This window comes from Hyperolius riggenbachi, chromosome 1, assembly GCF_040937935.1.
Source record: "Hyperolius riggenbachi isolate aHypRig1 chromosome 1, aHypRig1.pri, whole genome shotgun sequence".
NCBI classification, from domain to species: Eukaryota; Metazoa; Chordata; class Amphibia; order Anura; family Hyperoliidae; genus Hyperolius; species Hyperolius riggenbachi.
Genome location: NC_090646.1, coordinates 446,174,185 through 446,195,947, shown reverse-complemented (window position 1 = coordinate 446,195,947; position 21,763 = coordinate 446,174,185). Strand labels below are relative to the sequence as shown.

At 44.6% G+C, this 21,763-nt stretch overlaps 1 protein-coding gene across 1 annotated transcript in view; it reads left to right on the top strand.

Moving 5' to 3' along the window:
• The window catches only part of RNF10 (ring finger protein 10), a 44,343-nt gene that overhangs the window by 10,501 nt on the left and 12,079 nt on the right, over positions 1-21,763 (top strand). Inside the window, exons 5-10 of the mRNA XM_068238692.1 lie at positions 5,061-5,245; positions 8,061-8,197; positions 19,368-19,528; positions 20,106-20,225; positions 21,163-21,388; positions 21,467-21,600. Of these exons, the coding sequence (XP_068094793.1) occupies positions 5,061-5,245; positions 8,061-8,197; positions 19,368-19,528; positions 20,106-20,225; positions 21,163-21,388; positions 21,467-21,600 (963 nt within the window). The remainder of the gene's footprint in view (positions 1-5,060; positions 5,246-8,060; positions 8,198-19,367; positions 19,529-20,105; positions 20,226-21,162; positions 21,389-21,466; positions 21,601-21,763) is intronic.

Below are 21,763 nucleotides of genomic sequence, written 5' to 3'. Positions count from 1 at the left end.
TTTTGGGTGCCTGGAGTCGGAGTCGGGAAAAAATGCACCGACTCCTAATGAATTTGTAACTGTAATTAAAATAGAAAATATGATAAAATGTTCTATTTCTCAGATAATAGTCATTAAAAATAATGTGTATATATACACAGTATATATACAGTAATAGCTGTGTTCAGTCCACAAAAATGAAATGAACCAATCAAAATTAGTTACTTGTGCTGCTTCAATAAAGCAGTCCCCGTATTTTTAAAGTCAGATATACATATCTGATTGTGACTGTACAGTGTATATATGATGTGTACACAGGAATCTCTTATATATACTAAATAACATCTATGCTGTAAGAATAAAGCCTGATATGTAGCCGTGTCACTAATAGAGATGGTCAATGAGATGGAAATAATTCTGCATTGATGCTGGTTTATGCAAATGTATGCACTCTTTGCTCATGAAATCAAATAATTTGATATGTTGGTAAAATTTGGTTTGGTGACTACAAATTAAAGGGTACCTGAGACAGATGAAAAGTGTTATACATACCTGGGGCTTCTTCCAACTCCCTTCAGGCTAATCAGTCCCTTCGCTGTCCTCCTTCACCACCTGGAACTTCTGCTATGAGTCCCGGTAATACAGCCAGTCAGCGCAGTCCGGCATGCCGCTTCCACGGCCAGGAGAATTCTGCACCTGCGCAATAGTGCTGCGCAGGTGTAGTACGCTCTCGGCGGCGGAGTGTGTGCATGCGCACTGCGCCAGACTGGCTCAAGTACCTGGACTTATAGCAGAAGATCCAGGTGGCAGAGGAGGACAGCAAGGGACTGATTAACCTGAAGGGGGCTGGAGGAAGCCCCAGGTATGTAAAAAAATTAATTTTATCTGTCTCAGGTTTATTTTGTTACACAGTAGTACTATACTCTACATATGCACTCCCCACAGAGCTGCAGGGAATCCACTGAGAATGTTGTGCACATTGAACAGAGAGGTGTTGTCTGTCACCCATAAACCTTGTTCAGATTGTGTATTAGTGGAAGAATCTCCTCATTCCCCTGCAGAGTACCTGCACATCATTCTTACATGTACCCACAGTTACATTGCCTAGGGCCTGATGTTCTTTGTTCCGGTTTGTACCTTTTACAAGTACTCTTACCAAGGACTAGTTTTAGTCTAAAGGGAATAAATATAGCAGTCTACATATCCTCACTTCAGTTGTCTTGTAAAATTCCTAAGCGTTGGCAGTTAAGAGATGAATTTCACGTTACATACTGTTAATCAACAAAATTGTAATATGCAAATTAGAGGAATCAGTCGTCGAATCCTAAACTGAGGAGTTGGAGTCAGTGGATTTTTGGACCGACTCCACAGCCCTGAGAAAATGATAAAACCTGCCATGCTGCAATTCGTAAAGCCTACTTAACACTGCACTGAATTGTTAGTAGTTTATAGAGCCTGCATAAACACTGCATTAAATTATGACAGAGCCTTGGGTATAGAAGCTTCCAATAATTCTGTAATAGATGCTGGATATATGATTATTTGCAAAGTTCCAAAGCATCCAAATGTCCCCTAATTGAAAGATATATGGTTGCCTCCAAACTTTAGTAGGAGTTCGTAGGGATAAGGTCAATTGTAAGACAACATTCAATTATTTAAACTTGATCACACAGCCAGCGGTATAGTTCCAAGTAATTGTGGCCTGTAATGTTCATAAGGTCAGACAGAGCACACACTACGACAATATAAGCCTCCGCGTTGCTGCCGTTAAACAGTGAAGCCGTGGTAAGGATAAAGCATCCCATTGTTTTTAAATGGTTTCACACAGGGCTGTGGAGTCGGAGTCAGGGCAAGTTTGGGCACCCGGAGTTGGAGTCGTGGTTTCAGAAACTGAGGAGTCGGAGTCGCATGATTTTTGTACAAAATCCACAGCCCTGTTAAGTATCCGACTAAGGAGTCGGAGTTGGAGTCTGAGCAATTTTGGGTACTTGGAGTCGGAGTCGTGGTTTCAGAAACTGAGGAGGAGGAGTCTGAGTTGGAGTCGGAAGATTTTTGTACCGACTCCACAGCCCTGGTCATGAAGACATGGCGATCTTATCAGGGATTTAGAGCCTCAGAGGACAGGAAGAACGGCTGCCAGCGTCTGGATCCCGGAGTTATCTCGAGGGAAGTTGAGACCAAAACACTTGTGATAAAAGCTGAGTGAGCCAGTGCAGAAGAATCCAGAGTTCTATGCAAGTTTCAATCCTCTGTTGCAGTCAGAACAATGTAATTTTCACTGACAAGTTACCTGCCATAAAAATGTCCATCTTGTATGTATGGGAGCTGAATAACTATTCTCACCACATGTCCCTGCAGCAGTCAACACTTTAAATCTAGGTTTTTAACTTTTTTAGTAAAGTATGACTAGGAACACTCCACACAATTTTGTGTTAGACGGTTCGATAGATAATTTCCATCATGTCCGATATTTTATTTTTCCGGGCTATTTCTCAGAATTGAAAGGAAATTGATAAGAGAAACGAGTGGAAAATCGACCGAAAAAACGCATCGTGTTCTAGCATGACAGTATGGGATTCCAGGAAAATATTTGAAAGATTAGGGTTGGGCATATGGCAAGCAAAGGATTGAGTGCAAAGCTAGGCTTATGGCTGGGGGTGGGGGATGTAATTAGTAGAGTGAGGGCCTATTCACACTAGAAGCGCTTCTCTGAGCGTATGGCGATTGATTAGCGTGTTTTAAAATTGCTCCCATTCACTTTCATAAAAATAACGGAAAATTTGCCACGATTTTCGTTTACGCGATCGTGAAATTGCGGCAATTTTTCTGCATTTTTTACAACAATTTTAATAAAAGTGAATGGGAGCGTTTTTAAAAACCGCTAATCAACCGCAAAACGCTCAGAAAAGCGAATTCTAGCGCGAATGGGCCCTTAAAGCGCAAGTCCAGCAAACGTACAAATCTTACTTGCATAACATAACTCTAGTCAATTTGGAGGTGGGTTCTTGTAAACTGCAAATGACTGTCTCAAAACTTTTAGGAAGCTAATGAAGCGTCCAGTTTAGCAGTGCTGTGGAGCCTGTACAAAAATCATCCGACTCCTCAGTTTATAAAACCACCGACTCCAACTCCAGGTACCTAAAATGGCTCAGACGCCTCGACTCCTTAGTATATTACCAGGGCTATGGATTTTGTACAAAAATCATCCGACTCCTTAGCAGGGATGGGCTCATGAGTAGTTCACTACTTAAATTCATGATTTAAAATGAGGCTTAATTGCCTCAGCTGTGCGGCTGGGAGAGAGGTGGTTACTTACCCATAAGTCCGCTGTCTTCTGTGCGTTCCAAACGTCTTGCACGCGTCCTATTGAATGCCTTGCAAGACTCACTATCGCGCACTTCCTCCTGGCTTGAAGGAGGAAGTGCCCGGTAGTGAGTCTTGCAACGAGTCCAATATGACGCTTGCAAGACGTTTGGAATGCGTAGACAGTGGACTTATGAGTAAGTAACCCCCTCTCTCTCCCAGCCGCACAGCTGAGGCAATTAAGTTTCATTTAATCACAAATTCGAGTAGTGAACTACCCATGAACCCATCCTTGATCCTTAGTTCATAAAACCTCCAACTCCAGGTACCCAAAATTGCTCAAACTCCTCGACTCCAACTCGGACTCCACAGCCCTGCAGTTTAGTCCCATAAATTATGGTCTTCATTGCTATTGACTTTCGATTGATCAAGTAAGCACAAAGGTTGAGCATAACAAGATCAGTGCCTAATTAGCTAACTTTAGGAGGCAGCATTAATTTTTTCTTAATCAGATTTCTGCTATTTGATCTTGTAAAAAAATGCTATACAGTAGGGGAGGCTTACCTGAAATACCATTAATGGCAGGCTTCAAGTCGCTGGAGGAAGATGCTTCCAACAGTTTGGGGGATAAAGGGTGGGATGTGATATTTTTACTCCTGGACTTTGGATGCTAATTATGGTGGGAGGGATTTGAGATGATCTTGCTATTAAAGAGGAGCTGTTAGGTATAGGGTCTCAGAGACAAAAAACACCTATATCAGTAGCTAAATATTGGCTGTACTTACATTACATATGCATTTCACTGTCCACTTTTGGATTTCACAGAATTTTTATATAGTATTTCCAGAGAATGATGCTCCTGACAGCTCATGGCAGGTTCCATGTTTGTCTGTCTCGTGTGAAGCCAATTGTGATGTCATATCCTCCCTGCTTCCTGATGATTTGACTCACAAAAAAGATCCTAATTGACAACACTACTGTGCAGTGAATATTAATTAGCCATGTGGCTAGGAACAATAGCGGACTCATGCAGTATACTCGTATACACGGAACATGTGCCCTGTGATTTTTCAGTGCTGTGAGTTTAGGCTGCTGTTAAAAGCTGCTGTAACATGAGCCTGTAACTTCTCACTGTGGAAGCAGCCTTAGGGTGTGATGGGGAAATGAAGGGGATGACCCAAGGTAGTGCAGTGGGGAGAAGAGGCAGCCCCAGAATGCTTTCTATCTGTTATGCGTCCTGCCGGCCTCCTTACCAGCTTGGGAATAACAGCCTTGCTGTTCAGCACACGTCACAGTAAGAGAGATTTTTAACTTCAGTATTGCCTTTGGCTTCCTTCTAAACTGTTTAACACAGGAGAATAGAGGTTTAAATTGGCTTTTGCAGCCTGACAGTTACTCTTTAATCCTATTTGAAGTCTGTAAAGACATTCTGTTTTTTGTGTACTAAATACATGTGACATGAAGTCAGATTTTCTGCTGTCTGCACTGTACTCTGGCCTATAGTGGGGCGGTGCATGCTGCTTGGCTTAGCTGAATGTGTATGAACTGTCACTGCCTGGCTGTAGACTGTTATGTCTGGCATGGGCGCTGTATATGCCTTTATACCAGTCCACAACATCTTGGTGTTTGAAAGTTATGTAGCTCTGACACAGAATTCAATCTGAAATAAAGTGGACTATGGAAAGTGGTGGTAAAACTGAATGTAAAAGGTTTTCCTTCAGACTTGAAGTCTCCGTAAAGCATGAAGGATACTCACCATAATGCCTTTGTTTCTACAGCGCATTTGCAGCCATGAAGTGCCGTCGTGTCCAATCTGTCTGTACCCTCCAGTTGCAGCAAAGATTACTCGCTGTGGACACATATATTGCTGGGCTTGCATCTTGCACTACTTGTCACTGAGTGAAAAGGACTGGAGTAGGTGTCCGATCTGTTATAGCTCCGTTATGAAAAAAGATCTGAAAAGGTAATCCCTCTATAACCAGCCTTGGTCTATGTTCACACTGGGGTGGGGCATTTTGTTAGACAACTTATATTGCTAAGGAAATGCAATTATATTTTGGAGTACTGTAGGGGGGTGGGGGGAAAAAAAGTTTAACTTACCTGGGGCTTCTATTAGTCCCCTGCAGATGTCCTGTGTCCGCGCAGCCACTCACTGATGTACCGGTCCCCGCCTCCGGTTCACTTCTGGAATTCCCGACTTTAAAGTCTGAAAACCACTGCGTCTGTGTGGCTGTGCTGTCGCTCCCGCTGACGTCACCAGGAGTGTATTGCGCAGGCCCAGTACGGTCTACGTCTGCGCATTACGCTCCTGGTGATGTCAGCGGGCGCAAGGACAGAGGAGCAGTGGTTTTCCGACTTTAAAGTCAGAAATGCTAGACGTTAACTTAGGAGGCGGGGACCGGTGCATCGGTGAGTGGCTGCGTGGGCACAGAATGTCTGCAGGGGACTATTAGAAGTCCCAGGTAAGTTCAACTAAAACTTTTCTTTTTCCCCACACAAGCTAATTCAGATATTACCAAATACAGTTAGTATACAAGCAATGTGCAGATATTGCTAATGACCTGCAGAAAGTCCCTGAAATTAGATCATATGGAGGCACTGTAAATGGGGCACTATGTGAGGTGTAGAATCTACTTTCAAGACAGCATAACCACCTCCTTCATTCACATACCATCACCACACACTGCACATGCCAAACCCTCCCCTACCCCCAAGCAAGGTTTGCTTGATTTTGGAAGCCAACCCATACCCAGTCAGTCCACATTACTGGTGGGGGTGTGGCTCAAAGGCTTCCAGATTACAGCCAGACCAGCTTACTTGTTTTGCAGGTAGGTTTTCTTTTTCTGAATGGTAAGAGGTTTACAATATAACAGCAAATGATAATTGGGGGGGGGGGGCACTTTTGACTTTCTCTCCCCCTTTTGTTTTTACATTTTCTTTTCTTTACTACTTCAGGTATGTTTTAAGGCATACCTGAAAGTACACATGACATAGGATAAACATATAGTACCAATCCAAATAAGAATTGGCTTAGGTCCTGAAAAAGGGCTGAAAAGTTCAAGACTGTTTTGCAGCTGAATGAATCAGATTTGACATCACATGGTTATGGCTGCTATCTAGAATGCAGTCTTGTCAATTCTAAAAATATTAACTTTTCCTGCACTCTCCCCAGGATGTTTAGAACAGCCACATGTACAGCCTTATCACCTTTTTTAACTTTTTTTTTGTTTGTTTAACATTTTATTCTGACACTGATTAGGATGTCAGAGGGCTTTATATACTGGCCAGGGACATGAGACTGGTGAGCTGCCTTCTTAGCCACTGAAGTGTTGATTGAGCATTGAGGTACACTTATAAAGAGACACTGAAGCAGAAAACATTTTTATGATTTCAGGGGCAACCCCAGGATTTTCAAAGGGGGGGGGGGGGGGGGGAGGATTCCAGAAAGGTCTACCTCAGCCATGCACAATACAGTATAATATGGTAGGACATCATGCTGGGTACACAATGCAATTTCCTGTCCAACCGACTGTTAAAGGGAACCAGGGAGACGAATGGCCAGCTAAAATAGAAAATGATTTTATACATACCTGGGGCTTCTTCCAGTCCCATAAGCCTGAATCGCTCCCACACCGCCATCCTCCACTTCCTGGATCCGCCGGTACCGGGCCTGTCACTTCCGGCGGACGCGGCCAATTGTCCATGGTCACTGGGGCTCCCTCCATACCCGTACGCATGCGGCTGCGCAGTAGGCAGCCACATGCGTAACTGTATGGAGAGAGCACGCTGTGATGCGGAGAATTGCCCGCGTCCGCCGGCCGACTGGCGGTAATGACTGGACCCGGTATCGGCGGATCCAGGCAGCAGAGGACGGCGGCGTGGGAGCAATCCGTGCGTATGGGGCTGGAGAAAGCCCCAGGTATGTATACTTCATCCTCTCTGGTTCCCTTCAACAAGATCGATCAGGAGCAGTTTGGATGCAGATAATGAGGACAGCCGACATTGGTAATGAAGGGGAAAGTGAAGCATTCACACAGCAGGGCACAGGGCTGTGTTCATACCTGACTCGAACTTCCCCAGAGCTGCTCCATGCTCTGTACATGCACTGCTGCTCCATGATCTGTACACGCACTGCTGCTACCCCCCCCCCCCCCCCATATGTTTGCCTATGATTTGTAGGAGTAGTACAGCTAAGAACTAATACATTTGAAGCAGGGACATAAGTCTAATATTTTTAGAAAATAGTTAAACTCCAGTTATTTGTATAGTGTATGGGCACTTTGATTCTGAGCACATTAGTTCAGATTTCTGTGTTGACTGGCTTAAAGGGAAGGTTCAGGGTGAGGGAAAAAAAAATAAAAATCCAATTACCTGGGGCTTCCTCCAGCCCGTGGCTGGCAGGATGTGCCCTCGGCGCCGCTCCGCAGGCTCCCGGTGGCCGACCCGGCGGCCAGGTCAGGCTTCTGCGCTCCAATCAGCGTTTCACGCGGGCGCGATGACGTCATCGGACGTCCTCCGGGCTGTACTGCGCAGGCTCAGTAGTTCTGAGCCTGCGCAGTACAACCCGGAGGACGTCCGATGACGTCATCGCGCCCGCGTGAACCGCTGATTGGAGCGCAGAAGCCTGACCTGGCCGCCGGGTTGGCCACCGGGGAGCCTGCGGAGCGGCGCCGAGGGCACATCCTGCCTGCAACGGGCTGGAGGAAGCCCCAGGTAAGTGGATATTTATTTAATAATGGTGTTCTCAATTTGATGAGTATTCTTTCTTCTCCCTGTAGTGTGGCTGCCACAGAAACGCGTGTTTATGCTGTGGGTGATACCATCACTATGCAGCTAATGAGACGAGAGAAAGGTGTCCTTGTAGCCATGCCTAAATCTAAGTGGATGACATTAGATGAGCCTATACATCTGGGAGGTAAGCATTTTGGAAAGTGAGTTCTACATATAGCAATAGTGTTCATCAGTTCATCGGGCTTGCATTACATATAACCTTATGCACCATGGGAGCCAACAATCTATTTTTCCCAAGCTCAACTGAGGTCTTAGACGATGAGATGAACAAAATGACTGTTTTTTTTTTTTTTTTTTTACTTACCCGGGGCTTCTTCCAGCCCCATAAGAATGGATGCGTCGCTCGCTATACTCCCGCAGGCTGCCCGGAATCCTCCGTTCAGATGCACTCAACCCCAGGTACGCGGCTCAGTCTAGGTGACGAGGCCCCCTGATGACGTCACTGAGCCACATACGGAGAAGATTGCGGCTTAACGGAGGACAGCAGGATGACTGTGAGGGACGCATCCATGCTTATGGGGCTGGGGAAGCCCCGGGTAATTAAAAAATTAAATAAATCCCCTTTCTTCATCTCTGGGCCTTTTTTTTTTTAAAGGCTATCTGAAGCAAAACGTATATGCAGCCTGACCTATATGTATTTCCTTTTAAACAATACCAGTAGCCTGGTAGTTCTGCTGATCTGTGGCTGCAGTGGTGTTGGAAGTGCATCAGAAACAAGCATGCAGCTAATCTTGTCAGTTTTGTCAAATGCCTGATGGCTAAAAGTAGTAAAGGCAGAGGATGGCCAGGCAAACAGTGTTTAATATTAGATGTCAGCCTCCGTATCCCTGTCACTTCAGGTTCCATTTAAATGAGAATTAGACTTGCCTTTTAGTTTCAACGTTTATTGGCAAAAAGTTAATGAACAGTTCAGCAAAACGCCCCAGCAGGGAATAATCACATTATACCAAATGTCTTAATGAGACTCTGAAGTTATGTATTTTTTTTTTTATGATGATTCTTTTTCTCTTCCTTTTTAAGCATGAATGCCCCCTTGAATCGCTGCATTCCCGCGGCAGATGGGCGATTTATTAGTGTAATTGACCTGCAAAGTTCTACGACTTTGCAGGTCGCAGATCATGCTGCCCTGGCTCGCAGGGCTTCTCTTCCTGGAGAGGCTGAGCTTCAAGCTGTAGCTTTGCCTCTCCGCAATCCATCTCTGCGGATCTCCGCCTCCCCTCCACCCCTTTCTTGGAAAGGAAGACTGTGGGAGGTGGGGAGAGGTGGCGATCCGCAGAGATTGACTGCGGAGGAGGCAAAGTTACAGCCTGAAGCTCTGCCTCATTGAGGAAGTGAAGCCCTGCGAGCTCTGCAGCGCTATTAAACTGTAATAAAACACCCATCTGCCATGGGGATGCGGCAATTAAAAGGGGGGGGCATTCACGAACACGGTAAATCCAGAGCTGGACACTTGGGCGCAGCAGCGCAGGAGACTTGGGCGCAGCCGGCGCCACCATAGGCCGTAATAGGAACTACGGCTATCGCAGGCACAGGGAGTAACTTCAGCGCCGTCAGAAGATGGACCTGAAGTTGCTTTTAAAACAATAATTCGGTTTCCAGCAATTGCTGAAAGCCGAATTATTTCATTCCCCCACTATCCAGGTCGGCCTGGAGGGGGAATAGTAATTAACACGGCCCGGACTTGTGCGGCAGCAGGATCAGCCATATACTGGCTGTGTCCTGCGCCCAAATCTCCGGCGCCATTCTCTCTCGTACGCGGCATTCATGCTTAACAGGAATTTGACAAAAACATGTAAAAAGACTGAGTCTCTTTAAGACTATGATCACAGAAATACAACTAATGGTGCTTGGGGAGTCATGGGGTGAGCAAAGTCTCACATTATTGTAGTAAGAGCATAAACTACTAGAAGTCTTACTCACTAGGGCCCATATGCAATTAACTTTTTCTCCTGAGTTTTCTCCTAGGTGAAATTTTCAAACTTGTCAAACTGCATTTTTAACCACCAACAAGAAAACAAATACTCAAAATAATCTTTATAGTACCTTTTCACCTACTTTTCTGGTACTTTTTCCATTGCAAAATCCTAAAAAGTTGTTATAAACTGAAGATGAAAAATTCTCCTAGGAGAAAACTCAGGTGAAAGTGAATTGCATATGGCCCTATATGAGATAACCAGTGATCTCAGGCACCAGCTTGTGTATTCTAGCTCTATCTCATTGCACATGCACCAGCTATGTGGTGCAGCATAAGTGCTGAAGGGGACCAAGGGCTCTGACTATGTCAAACACTTTTATCCACCTAGCTGGATGCCTGTGCCAGACTAGATCCAGTAACGCAGCCCCTAGTGGTGAGCCCAAATGCACCCACATAATTGTGTGGTGTGCTAGAACATGGGCCTGACACTTTTTATCTAAAGGGGCTGATGTTATTTATTATTTATTTGTTGTATTTATAAAGCGCCAACATATTACGCAGCGCTGGACATTAATTTAGGTTACAGACAATATTTAGGGGTGACAAACAGCAATATGATAATACAGGAATACAAGAAAACCAGATCACACAGCACAGTATGAGTACAAGGTAATGCTTAGTCAGTCACTGGATGGGAGCATGGAGTTAGGCAAGTTAGGTTCACTCAAATGCATAGCATGGGTGCACAGTAATAGAGGTGCATGATCAGGTAGGACACAAAAGGAGTGAGGACCCTGCCCAAAGGCTTACAATCTAGAGGGAGAGGTATGGACACGAGAGGTAGGGGACCAGAGTTCGGCTGTGGGTTTAGAGCAATTGTGAGGGGTGGTAGGCAAGAGTGAAAAGGTGAGTTTTGAAGGCCTTCTTGAAGGTGTTGAAGGAGGGGGCTGCCCTAATGGGTGGAGGTAGGGAGTTCCATAGTGTCGGAGCGGCTCTTGAGAAGTCTTGGAGGCGTGCATGGGACTGGGTGATGCGGGGGACGGTCAGGCGAAGTTCATTGGAGGAGCGGAGTGAGCGGCTTGGTGTGTATCTCTGAGTAAGATCAGAAATGTAGGTTGGACAGGTTTTGTGGATGGATTTGTAGGTCAGACACAATATCTTGAATCTGATTCTGGACTGGATAGGAAGCCAGTGGAGGGATTCACGGAGGGGAGCCGCCCTGGTGGAGCGATGGGAGGAGTGGATAATTCTGGCAGCCGCATTCATGATGGACTGCAGTGGGGCTATTCGGGTCTTAGGGAGTCCAGACAGAAGGGCATTGCAGTAGTCGAGGCGGGAAATTATGAGGGCATGGATGAGGAGTTTGGTGGTGGCAGGGGTCAGGAAAGGGCGAATCTTATGTTGTGCTGGACTAAACCTGGCAGCCATGTTTTCCTGTCTGGCATTTTCCAGTTCAGTACCAATGTATGTCAGACATATCATGGGATTGGAACAGTCTAATTCTTATGGCTTTAATACCAAAAACCTTTATCTAGACCTCTTATAAATGCTGCTACAGTACTTATTGAGAGACTATGTAAATCACAGAACAATCTAGTGTGTGTACTCTGCTTAAAGCGGGATTGTCACCATAAAAATCAAATTCCAACAGCAACTGGTCTGAGTGTATTAAGTGATAAAGATGCTTATCCTGCATTCAAAACTTTAAAACTTTTTCTGCGTTATGATTTGGAGTTATCACATACTTAAGGACCACTGGCCTGACGTATGACACGGCTGTCCCCCTGAGGCACTCGGGAGCGATCCGCTCTCTTAGGCAGAAGCCTATAACAGCCGATCGCCAGGATTGGCCGGCTGGGGGGAGGGAGGGGATCGAATAATACATTAAAAAGTCACAAATATTTTTTAAAAAAGACAAATATTTATAAAAAAATAAACACGGGGGCGATCAGACCGCACCAACAGAGGTGTGTGTGTGTGTGTGTGTGTGTGTGTGTGTGTGTGTGTGTGTGTGTGTGTGTGTGTGTGTGTGTGTGTGTGTGTGTGTGTGTGTGTGTGTGTGTGTGTGTGTGTGTGTGTGTGTGTGTGTGTGTGTGTGTGTTTGATAATCACTAGTGTGCTGTGTTGTGCGGCCCTGCAGTTTGGCCTTAAAGCTGCAGTGGCCAATTATGAAAATAGCCGGTCTTTAGGGGGGGGTTTATCACTGTGGTCCTCAGGTGGTTAATGTGTAAATATGGTAACCATTTTAAAAGCAAACCCAAAACTCAACTAACTCCCTCTCCATCCACACAGTTTATCAGAGCTTTCAGTTTCAAGTATTACAAAGATGTGTGTTCATTAGGATGATTAAGTTCACAGTGAGAGCTGTGTTCCTTTCCCTGAAGAAACATGGACACAACAAAGGGGAAAAGTCACAATTACCCGCTATATGAACATTTTATTGCATACAGGCAATGAAAAGTATGCTTCACTGTTAACATTTGCATTTATGCTGAAACACACTGCATCCTCCACACTGGGATACCAGAATCTGTTGGATTGCAGGCATCGGATGTACTCTGAACGCCACAGACTCTCAATTGCAGTGCGATACTGTGCGTTACAATACCTCCATTAGATCGCACTGTGAACATGGCCTAATGCTTGATCATTGTGAATGCTAGTCACAGCAGCCACATGAAAGTTCCTATACTGGCTCAGATGTGGTAGGATTGGCATAAAATAAAAATGGCAGCAAGCATCATTTCCAGATGCAGTTGCAGTTTAAATGGAACATGAAGTGAGAGATAACTTGATGCCATATTTATTTCCTTTTTAACCACTTCGCCGCCCGGGTACAGTATATCTACGCTCCTTTGGACTTCAGTTCCCCGCCCGGAGCGTAGATATACGCACCCCCCGCCGCTGTCCGCGCTCCCGCTCGCACTCCCGCGATCGTGCACGCCGCTGCCCGCTCGCCCAGAGATCAATGAACGGGAAAATACATTCCCGTTCGTTGATCTCTGCCCCCGCAATGATCAGCATGCTTCTATGAGAAGCAGCCGATCATTGTGAAAAAACTCAGTTTCCCAGCCTCCCTTCCTGCAAGCGTCCTTCCGACGCTTGTAGGACGCCTGTAAAAAAAAATGTGGCCATCTTGTGGCCAAAAAGTAATACTACACCCAAACACATTTTTCACATACAAATACAAAATTATCACTATTAAATTTAACTCATTAACTCCCACACTCCCCAATTGTTACCAATAATTTTTTTTGTAATATTAAAATAAATTAAGAATTACAATAAAAAAAACAACTTAGTTACCTTAGGGACTGAAATCTTTAAATATTTATATCAAGAGGGTATAACACTGTTACTTTATAAACTATGGGCTTGTAATTAGGGATAGACGCAAAACTGAAAAAAATGCACCTTTTATTTGCAAATAAAATATTGGCGCCAAACATTGATAGGGACATAATTTAAACGGTGTAATAACTGGGACAAATGGGCATATAAGTTACATGGATTTTTTGTTTCAAAGTTTTTATTGAAATTTTTCAAACATGAACAGTGGGTGACATAAGGAAAGAAACATAGATCAACAGTGCTCGTGGAATACATTGCATCGGACTCAAATTGGTTATAAGCTGCAGAATAGTCACATAACTTAAATAGTATTGTTAATATAAAGAACGTGGGAGAGCGAGGCATACCGTCAAGCCGGCGTGCTATACTTAGCCCTGGTTGGGCAAGCACAGAAGCCCGGGTTAACTAGGTAAGTTGTCCGATGTACCTCAGGGAGGGGCGGGGGGAAGACCTACCACACAAAGGGTAACTGGGAAGGGGACAGCCTGGGCCATTAGGCCCAATGGGAGGGGGGGAACAGTATCTGTGAAAGAAATAAATGTACCTCAGAGGATTAAACCAGCTATCTGGGGTATTCTGTGGTGAAAGGTGGGTAGAGGAGCCGGCCTAAAGGGGGGGGGGGGGGTGGGTGAAAGGGGAAGGCCGGTGGGGGGTGAAGCTTAGGAGGTTGGCTCAAGCTGCGAGCGGAACCTCTGCAATTCAAGACTTAGGGGGGGCCAGGGGGAGAAGTAAAGCTGAAGAAAGAGAGAGAAAAAGAAAAAGAGAGGGGGCCCATCTCATAGCCTTGAGATTAGAGTATCCTCCATGCCCGGGTGCTCAAGCTGGATCCAGGGTTCCCATATTTTCTCAAAGGACTTGTGGGTATCTCGAAGTATGCTTGTGAGTTTTTCATTGACCATAAAAGAGTTCATTCTGGCCTTGACTTCCTCGAAATTAACTGATGGCTTCTTCCAATTTTTGGCTATAGTCATAGTGGCCGCTGAAAACACTAGAGATGCTAATTTGTTTTGTTTAGCTGTAAGGGGGTCGATTTTTGCATGCAATAAAGCTTGCCACGGGTTTCTAGGGATTGTTTTATGGAATAGGGCGGACAACAATTTGAAAACCCGACTCCAGAATCTGATGAGGCGAGGGCAGGACCACCAGGTATGTAGCATGTCCCCCGTCACTCTACGTCCCCTAAAGCAGAAGGGGCTAGCTGAGGGGAAGACCTTGGCTATTCTGGCTGGAAGTTACATGGATTTTAATTATAGTAGCATGCATTATTTAAAAACTATAATGGCGGAAAACTGAAAAATGTTTTTTTTTTTCCAAATGTTTTCCTATTTTCTCTAACCATCTCAGTGTACGGCAGGAAAAAGGAGAGACTCCAGGCTCCTCCTCCAAGGGAAACACAATTGACAAGAAGTTTAAAAGGCCCCCACCCCCTGCTACCCTCAGTATCTTGTGTTTCCGGCCTGCCGAGGACACAGTTGACAGCTGTAGTTTATTTATCTATTTGGCGACTTTGTGTAGCTATGCAGAGCAGTTTGTTTGGGATAAGATCCCATCCTGGCCTGTGATCAGGCGTTGGGAAGTTTATCCTGCCTGCAATAGTTAGACATAGTGCTTCTGTTCCCAGGTGGTCATCATGTCTGTGTGTGTTATGACACTGGGAATCTCCCCCCTTCGGTAGCCTGAAGGGTCGCAGATGATCTCACTTAGCTCGGCCAGGTGGGCAGTTTGAGCGGTGAGTGCACGCGGGTGCACAGTGGCATCTGACAAGGGGGAGATGGCTAGGATGAGACGGCGCCAAGATTTTTGTATATGGACAACGCCGTCCTCCAGCAGCCGTAGGAAGTGATCACAGCAGAAGCTTAAGGATGTGGTACTTCCGGATCACTCCAGTATAATGGAGGAGACAGAGACGCCGGCTGAGCGGTTGCTGTTGCAAGTCATGGCGGATCCTCTGTCGGCAGACAACACGGTGATGTAGCGTTTACCATGTATTTGCTTGGGGGGAGAATCTGAGGGGACAGTACAAAGATTAGAATCCCCAAGTGTCTCTTTTCTCCAGATGGGGCTCAGCGATTGCTAAAAGCCCTTACCCCTGATCCTATTCCTTTGAGTTTACAGAAGTAATTTTTAGGTCTAGTATTTGCATAGGATTGTTGCATGCTAGCTGTGGGGACTGATAATTATTTGCTGGGGAAATGCATTCACATGGCTGAGATTAGAGTGGTTTTCCTTGTATGTTTTGTGCTATTTCTTCTCCTGTGTCCAAACAAGCAATAGATGCAGGACTGGATGAAGGTGGAATGTTGCCATTTGCAACAATAGGTTTCCCCGGGATTATAACAAATTAGCTGGTCAAGCCTGCACAGGAATAAAGTTGATTGGCAGAATTGGGGGTATAGAAACTTTCACCCAACAAATCTCTGAATAATTTCAGGTGGTCCCCTGATTTGCATTTGTGTGCAGATTATAATTTGCTTAGGCTGCTTAGCCCTGCATTTATTTGCTGAGACTTATTAACCTTGATTTTATTTGCATATGCTTGTTAGCCTTGTTTTCATTTTGCATAGGCTTGCAAGACTTTATTTCTTTTGCAGAGGCTTGTTAAGCCTTACATTTATTTGCATATACTTGTCAGCTTTGCTTTTATTTACATATGCATGATAGCTTTGCTTCAATTTACAGAAGATTGTCAGCCGTGCATTCATTTGCATTCATTAGCATTTATATGCATAGGCTTGATAGCTTTGCTTTCATTTTGCAGACGCTTGATAGCTTTGCTTTCATTTTGCAGACGCTTGATAGCTTTGCTTTCATTTTGCAGACGCTTGATAGCTTTGCTTTCATTTTGCAGACGCTTGATAGCTTTGCTTTCATTTTGCAGACGCTTGATAGCTTTGCTTTCATTTTGCAGACGCTTGATAGCTTTGCTTTCATTTTGCAGACGCTTGATAGCTTTGCTTTCATTTTGCAGACGCTTGATAGCTTTGCTTTCATTTTGCAGACGCTTGATAGCTTTGCTTTCATTTTGCAGACGCTTGATAGCTTTGCTTTTATTTTGCAGACGCTTGATAGCTTTGCTTTCATTTTGCAGACGCTTGATAGCTTTGCTTTCATTTTGCAGACGCTTGATAGCTTTGCTTTCATTTTGCAGACGCTTGATAGCTTTGCTTTCATTTTGCAGACGCTTGATAGCTTTGCTTTCATTTTGCAGACGCTTGATAGCTTTGCTTTCATTTTGCAGACGCTTGATAGCTTTGCTTTCATTTTGCAGACGCTTGATAGCTTTGCTTTCATTTTGCAGACGCTTGATAGCTTTGCTTTCATTTTGCAGACGCTTGATAGCTTTGCTTTCATTTTGCAGACGCTTGATAGCTTTGCTTTCATTTTGCAGACGCTTGATAGCTTTGCTTTCATTTTGCAGACGCTTGATAGCTTTGCTTTCATTTTGCAGACGCTTGATAGCTTTGCTTTCATTCGCATAGGCCTGGTAGCCTTGCGTTCCTTCGCATAGGCTTGTTGGCCTTGCGTTCCTTCGCATAGGCTTGTTGGCCTTGCGTTCCTTCGCATAGGCTTGTTGGCCTTGCGTTCCTTCGCATAGGCTTGTTAGCCTTGCGTTCCTTCGCATAGGCTTGTTGGCCTTGCGTTCATTCGCATAGGCTTGTTAGCCTTGCGTTCATTCGCATAGGCTTGTTGGCCTAGCGTTCATTCGCATAGGCTTGTTGGCCTAGCGTTCATTCGCATAGGCTTGTTGGCCTAGCGTTCATTCGCATAGGCTTGTTGGCCTAGCGTTCATTCGCATAGGCTTGTTGGCCTAGCGTTCATTCGCATAGGCTTGTTGGCCTAGCGTTCAATCCGCATAGGCTTGTTGGCCTAGCGTTCAATCCGCATAGGCTTGTTAGCCTAGCGTTCAATCCGCATAGGCTTGTTAGCCTTGCGTTCATTCGCATAGGTTTGTTAGCCTTGCGTTCATTCGCATAGGTTTGTTAGCCTTGCGTTCATTCGCATAGGCTTGTTAGCTTTGCGTTCATTCGCATAGGCTTGTTAGCCTTGCGTTCATTCGCATAGGCTTGTTAGCCTTGCGTTCATTCGCATAGGCTTGTTAGCCTTGCGTTCATTCGCATAGGCTTGTTAGCCTTGCGTTCATTCGCATAGGCTTGTTAGCCTTGCGTTCATTCGCATAGGCTTGTTAGCCTTGCGTTCATTCGCAAAGGCTTGTTAGCCTTGCGTTCATTCGCACAGGCTTGTTAGCCTTGCGTTCATTCGCACAGGCTTGTTAGCCTTGCGTTCATTCGCACAGGCTTGTTAGCCTTGCGTTCATTCGCACAGGCTTGTTAGCCTTGCGTTCATTCGCACAGGCTTGTTAGCCTTGCGTTCATTCGCACAGGCTTGTTAGCCTTGCGTTCATTCGCACAGGCTTGTTAGCCTTGCGTTCATTCGCACAGGCTTGTTAGCCTTGCGTTCATTCGCACAGGCTTGTTAGCCTTGCGTTCATTCGCACAGGCTTGTTAGCCTTGCGTTCATTCGCACAGGCTTGTTAGCCTTGCGTTCATTCGCACAGGCTTGTTAGCCTTGCGTTCATTCGCACAGGCTTGTTAGCCTTGCGTTCATTCGCACAGGCTTGTTAGCCTTGCGTTCATTCGCACAGGCTTGTTAGCCTTGCGTTCATTCGCACAGGCTTGTTGGCCTTGCGTTCATTCGCACAGGCTTGTTAGCCTTGCGTTCATTCGCACAGGCTTGTTAGCCTTGCGTTCATTCGCACAGGCTTGTTAGCCTTGCGTTCATTCGCACAGGCTTGTTAAGCCTTGCGTTCATTCGCACAGGCTTGTTAAGCCTTGCGTTCATTCGCACAGGCTTGTTAAGCCTTGCGTTCATTCGCACAGGCTTGTTAAGCCTTGCGCTCATTCGCACAGGCTTGTTAAGCCTTGCGCTTGTCAGCCTTGCATTATTTTCAATCTACAGAGAATTGAAGCGATTAAGCTTTTTGGGAGAACCAAAGACTGATTGGTCCAGATATGCATTTTAGATGGGAATCTTCTTCAGTCAGTGCCAACATTTTGGTTGAAAGGTGCTTCAGGCAGCAGTCCCTCCCTCATGTGAGTAGGGGGTTACTCGCCTATCTCTCCTTTTTCCTGCCGTACACTGAGATGGTTAGAGAAAGGTCAGTTTAGACTTACCTGGTAAAGATGTTTCTAAACATCTCAGTGTACGGCATACTACATCCCTCCCTCTATGCTGCCTTCTATCCTTTCTTCCTGACTTTTTTTGCACTGTTTTGGTGTGGATTGAGCTGTAGACAGGAGTCTGGGTCACGTTTGGGTGTCTCATTGGCCGGATTTCTTGTCTAGATACTGAGGGTAGCAGGGGGTGGGGGCCTTTTAAACTTCTTGTCAATTGTGTTTCCCTTGGAGGAGGAGCCTGGAGTCTCTCCTTTTTCCTGCCGTACACTGAGATGTTTAGAAACATCTTTACCAGGTAAGTCTAAACTGACCTTTCCCATTAAAACACATTTAGAATAAAATAATTATTGGCATAGTGTCCCACCTAAAGAAAGCCTAATTGGTGGTGAAAAAAACAAGATATAGTTAATTTTATTGTGATAAGTAATTATAGTTATAGGCGAATGAATGTAAGGAGCGCTGAAAGGAGAAAATTGCTCGGATACTGAAGGGGTAAAACCCCTCAGTTGTGAAGTGGTTAAGTAATACCAGTTGCCTGGTTATCCTGCTGATCCTCTGTATCTAAACCTTTCAGCCACAGATCCTGAACAAGCATGCAGCAGATCAGATGTTTCTGACACTGCCAGCTCTGACTAGGTTATCTGCATGCTTGTTTCTGGTGTGATTCAGACACTACTGCAGCCAAATTAGACCAGCAAGACACCAGGCTACTGGTATTGTTTGAAAGGAAATATGGCAGCCTCCATTTCCCTCTCACTTCAGGTTCCCTTTAAGATACTTTTGAGTATTAAAGGGGTGATTTCTTGCTCTTCATTCTGGACACTGAATCAGGTCTGTTATGTATTCCTTTTCAGATGAGGAACATAGTTTGTTTTCCAAGCTGCTTCTGGCTTCCAAAGAGCAGATCCTAAAGCAAATTATAGCTGAGGAGCAGGCGGCTCTGCTGAAGCAATACAGTGTTGAGAAGGACACCCCAGAAGCCTGTTTCATAGAAGCAGCTATTCAGGATTTAAAGGTTGGTTTGTGAACATCTGTCAGCTGGAGAAAGGCTCTTGATAATGGATGTAGTGATTGTGGTAAAGGGTAATAAATAACTGAAGTTTCATAACTTACATGTTATGATTCATATTAACAATGATCATTGTGATCCTACACTTTTTTTTTTACTTCAAATTATCATCTTTGTCTCCAAAATGTAACCCTCGGTCTCCTAGCTGCTGAAACCTAGTGCCCCCCCTTCATTTGCCCTGTGCAATATAATCAGTCAGGACTTTCTTTGACATCAGCTATGCTGTCAAGGTTGCCTTGAGGTAAAGAGGGGACCCTGGTCCATTGAAATGGAAAGGCCATCTGCTCTCTACTCAGCAATGCTATCTACTGATTGGAGGACCAGTGGTTTTGAATGTTACTTTCAAGTCCCACCTTTTCAGCTTATAGTCCAAGGGTCCCTGTGGGTGCAGATGGGATGAAAAATCGGGAGGGGAGGGGGGGGGGGGGGAGCTTACAGAGAAAGTAGTGCATTTATGACTACACTTTCTGAGTGTAGTGAACATTAGGGTTTTTGTTTTTTGTAATCTTCACCTACTTCACAGGATCGCCAGGAGCGTCTCCATGCACCCCATGAACAGGAATCTGAAGTTGCTGCAGTGCCCACAGAAGTTTTAAATGTGGAGACAGAGGCTGAAGAGGAACCACTAAGTGTTAACAGTAAAGTTAGTATTTGAACAGTATCTCTATTTTAAATATTTTGTGAGAGAACAAACGTGAATAAATATTGTACAAATTATACATATACTGTATATTTGGGTAAATGGCTTGATCTACTCAAACCATGTTGTAGTAAAGTATTCAAAGTTCTCAAAACATGGTACGGTTACCCCGAGGTGAGGTAAAGGGGTAAAGCTCAGGAAGTACTTGAAGTTTTTGCAGTCTGATTGTTATAGTAAGTTCAAAGATGCAAATTATAAATCTTTTTAAATTAAAAGCATAAAGGAATGTTTGGAAAGCCATGATTAGTGGTTATATTAATGTTCATAATAGAGATGTCGGGGTACTCAAGATTTCATCCACAACCGCCGGGGATGCTTTGTAAACCTTTTATAAAGTGACAGTATGTAATGTCATGAAGCACTGGCTATGATGGGAGGATACTAAACTAGGATTATGGTAAGGGTTCTATTAACTGCTCTGAGGAACCGTATCATGTAAATGTCAGTGCAATGTACATTTAGTAAATAAACGCTAATTGGCCATGTAGAATATGGCAGTTAAGATCGGTGTGCTTAGAAAGTTTAGTTCAGGTTTCCTTTAAGGCAAAATATTCTGCACACTTGAAGTGAGGGATATGGAGGTTGACATATTAAAACAAAGCAGGAATCTTGTAAACAGACAATATTGTGCAGAAAGGCAAATATGATAACTGTATGAGTAATAAAAAGTAAGAAAACAAATTATTATTAAATGTTATGTCGGAGGTTCAGACCTTTTTAACATCACATTTGCGTCAACCCCCAAATTAGTTGCGTGACCATCAGTAATTCACAGCAAAGATCAACTGCAGGGTGGGAGGTGATCTCATAAGATTTTTTTTTTTTTTTAATAACTCTGTCTTCATGTCATTTGGCCTTCGTATATAATCTCTGTATCCAGGTTGTGCAGTATATATCGGCGTTTGATGAGGAAGTTGTTGATCCGTTATGTGAAGCCTTGTGTCAGTCTATGGAGTGTGCAGCCTTGGAGTCGGTCTCTGCTGAGAGCGATGATGTGACACATGATGATGATGATGATGATGAAGTTGATTTTGCCCCAGAGACTCAAGAAGAAACTACTCCTTCCGGCCCGCCAGCAAACCCTCACTTTTATTACTTTTATCAAGGTGCGTGTCTAACAGATTTATTTTAATGGAGACCATATATACTTTCCAGCAAAATGAAATAAACTCTTCTCCCTCCAGCTGTAGACAGTCAGCACATTTATCTCCATCCAGTGAATGTGCGGTGCCTTGTCCATGAATATGGAAGTCTTGAGCGATGTCCTGAAATCATCACGGCTACAGTGGTAGAAATCGACGGCTTTACCGTGACTGAGGTGAGTTGGTGTTGGCTGTACAGGAAGTGGGAGAAGTCATTTCATAATCTCCTCGTTGGAAAATTGAAGCGCCGTACACACAAGGGAAAACTCTATCCTTATTAGAGATGGTGGATTTTGTGAAACTTCGTTTTCATTAAACCTGCAGACTACAGTGCAGCTT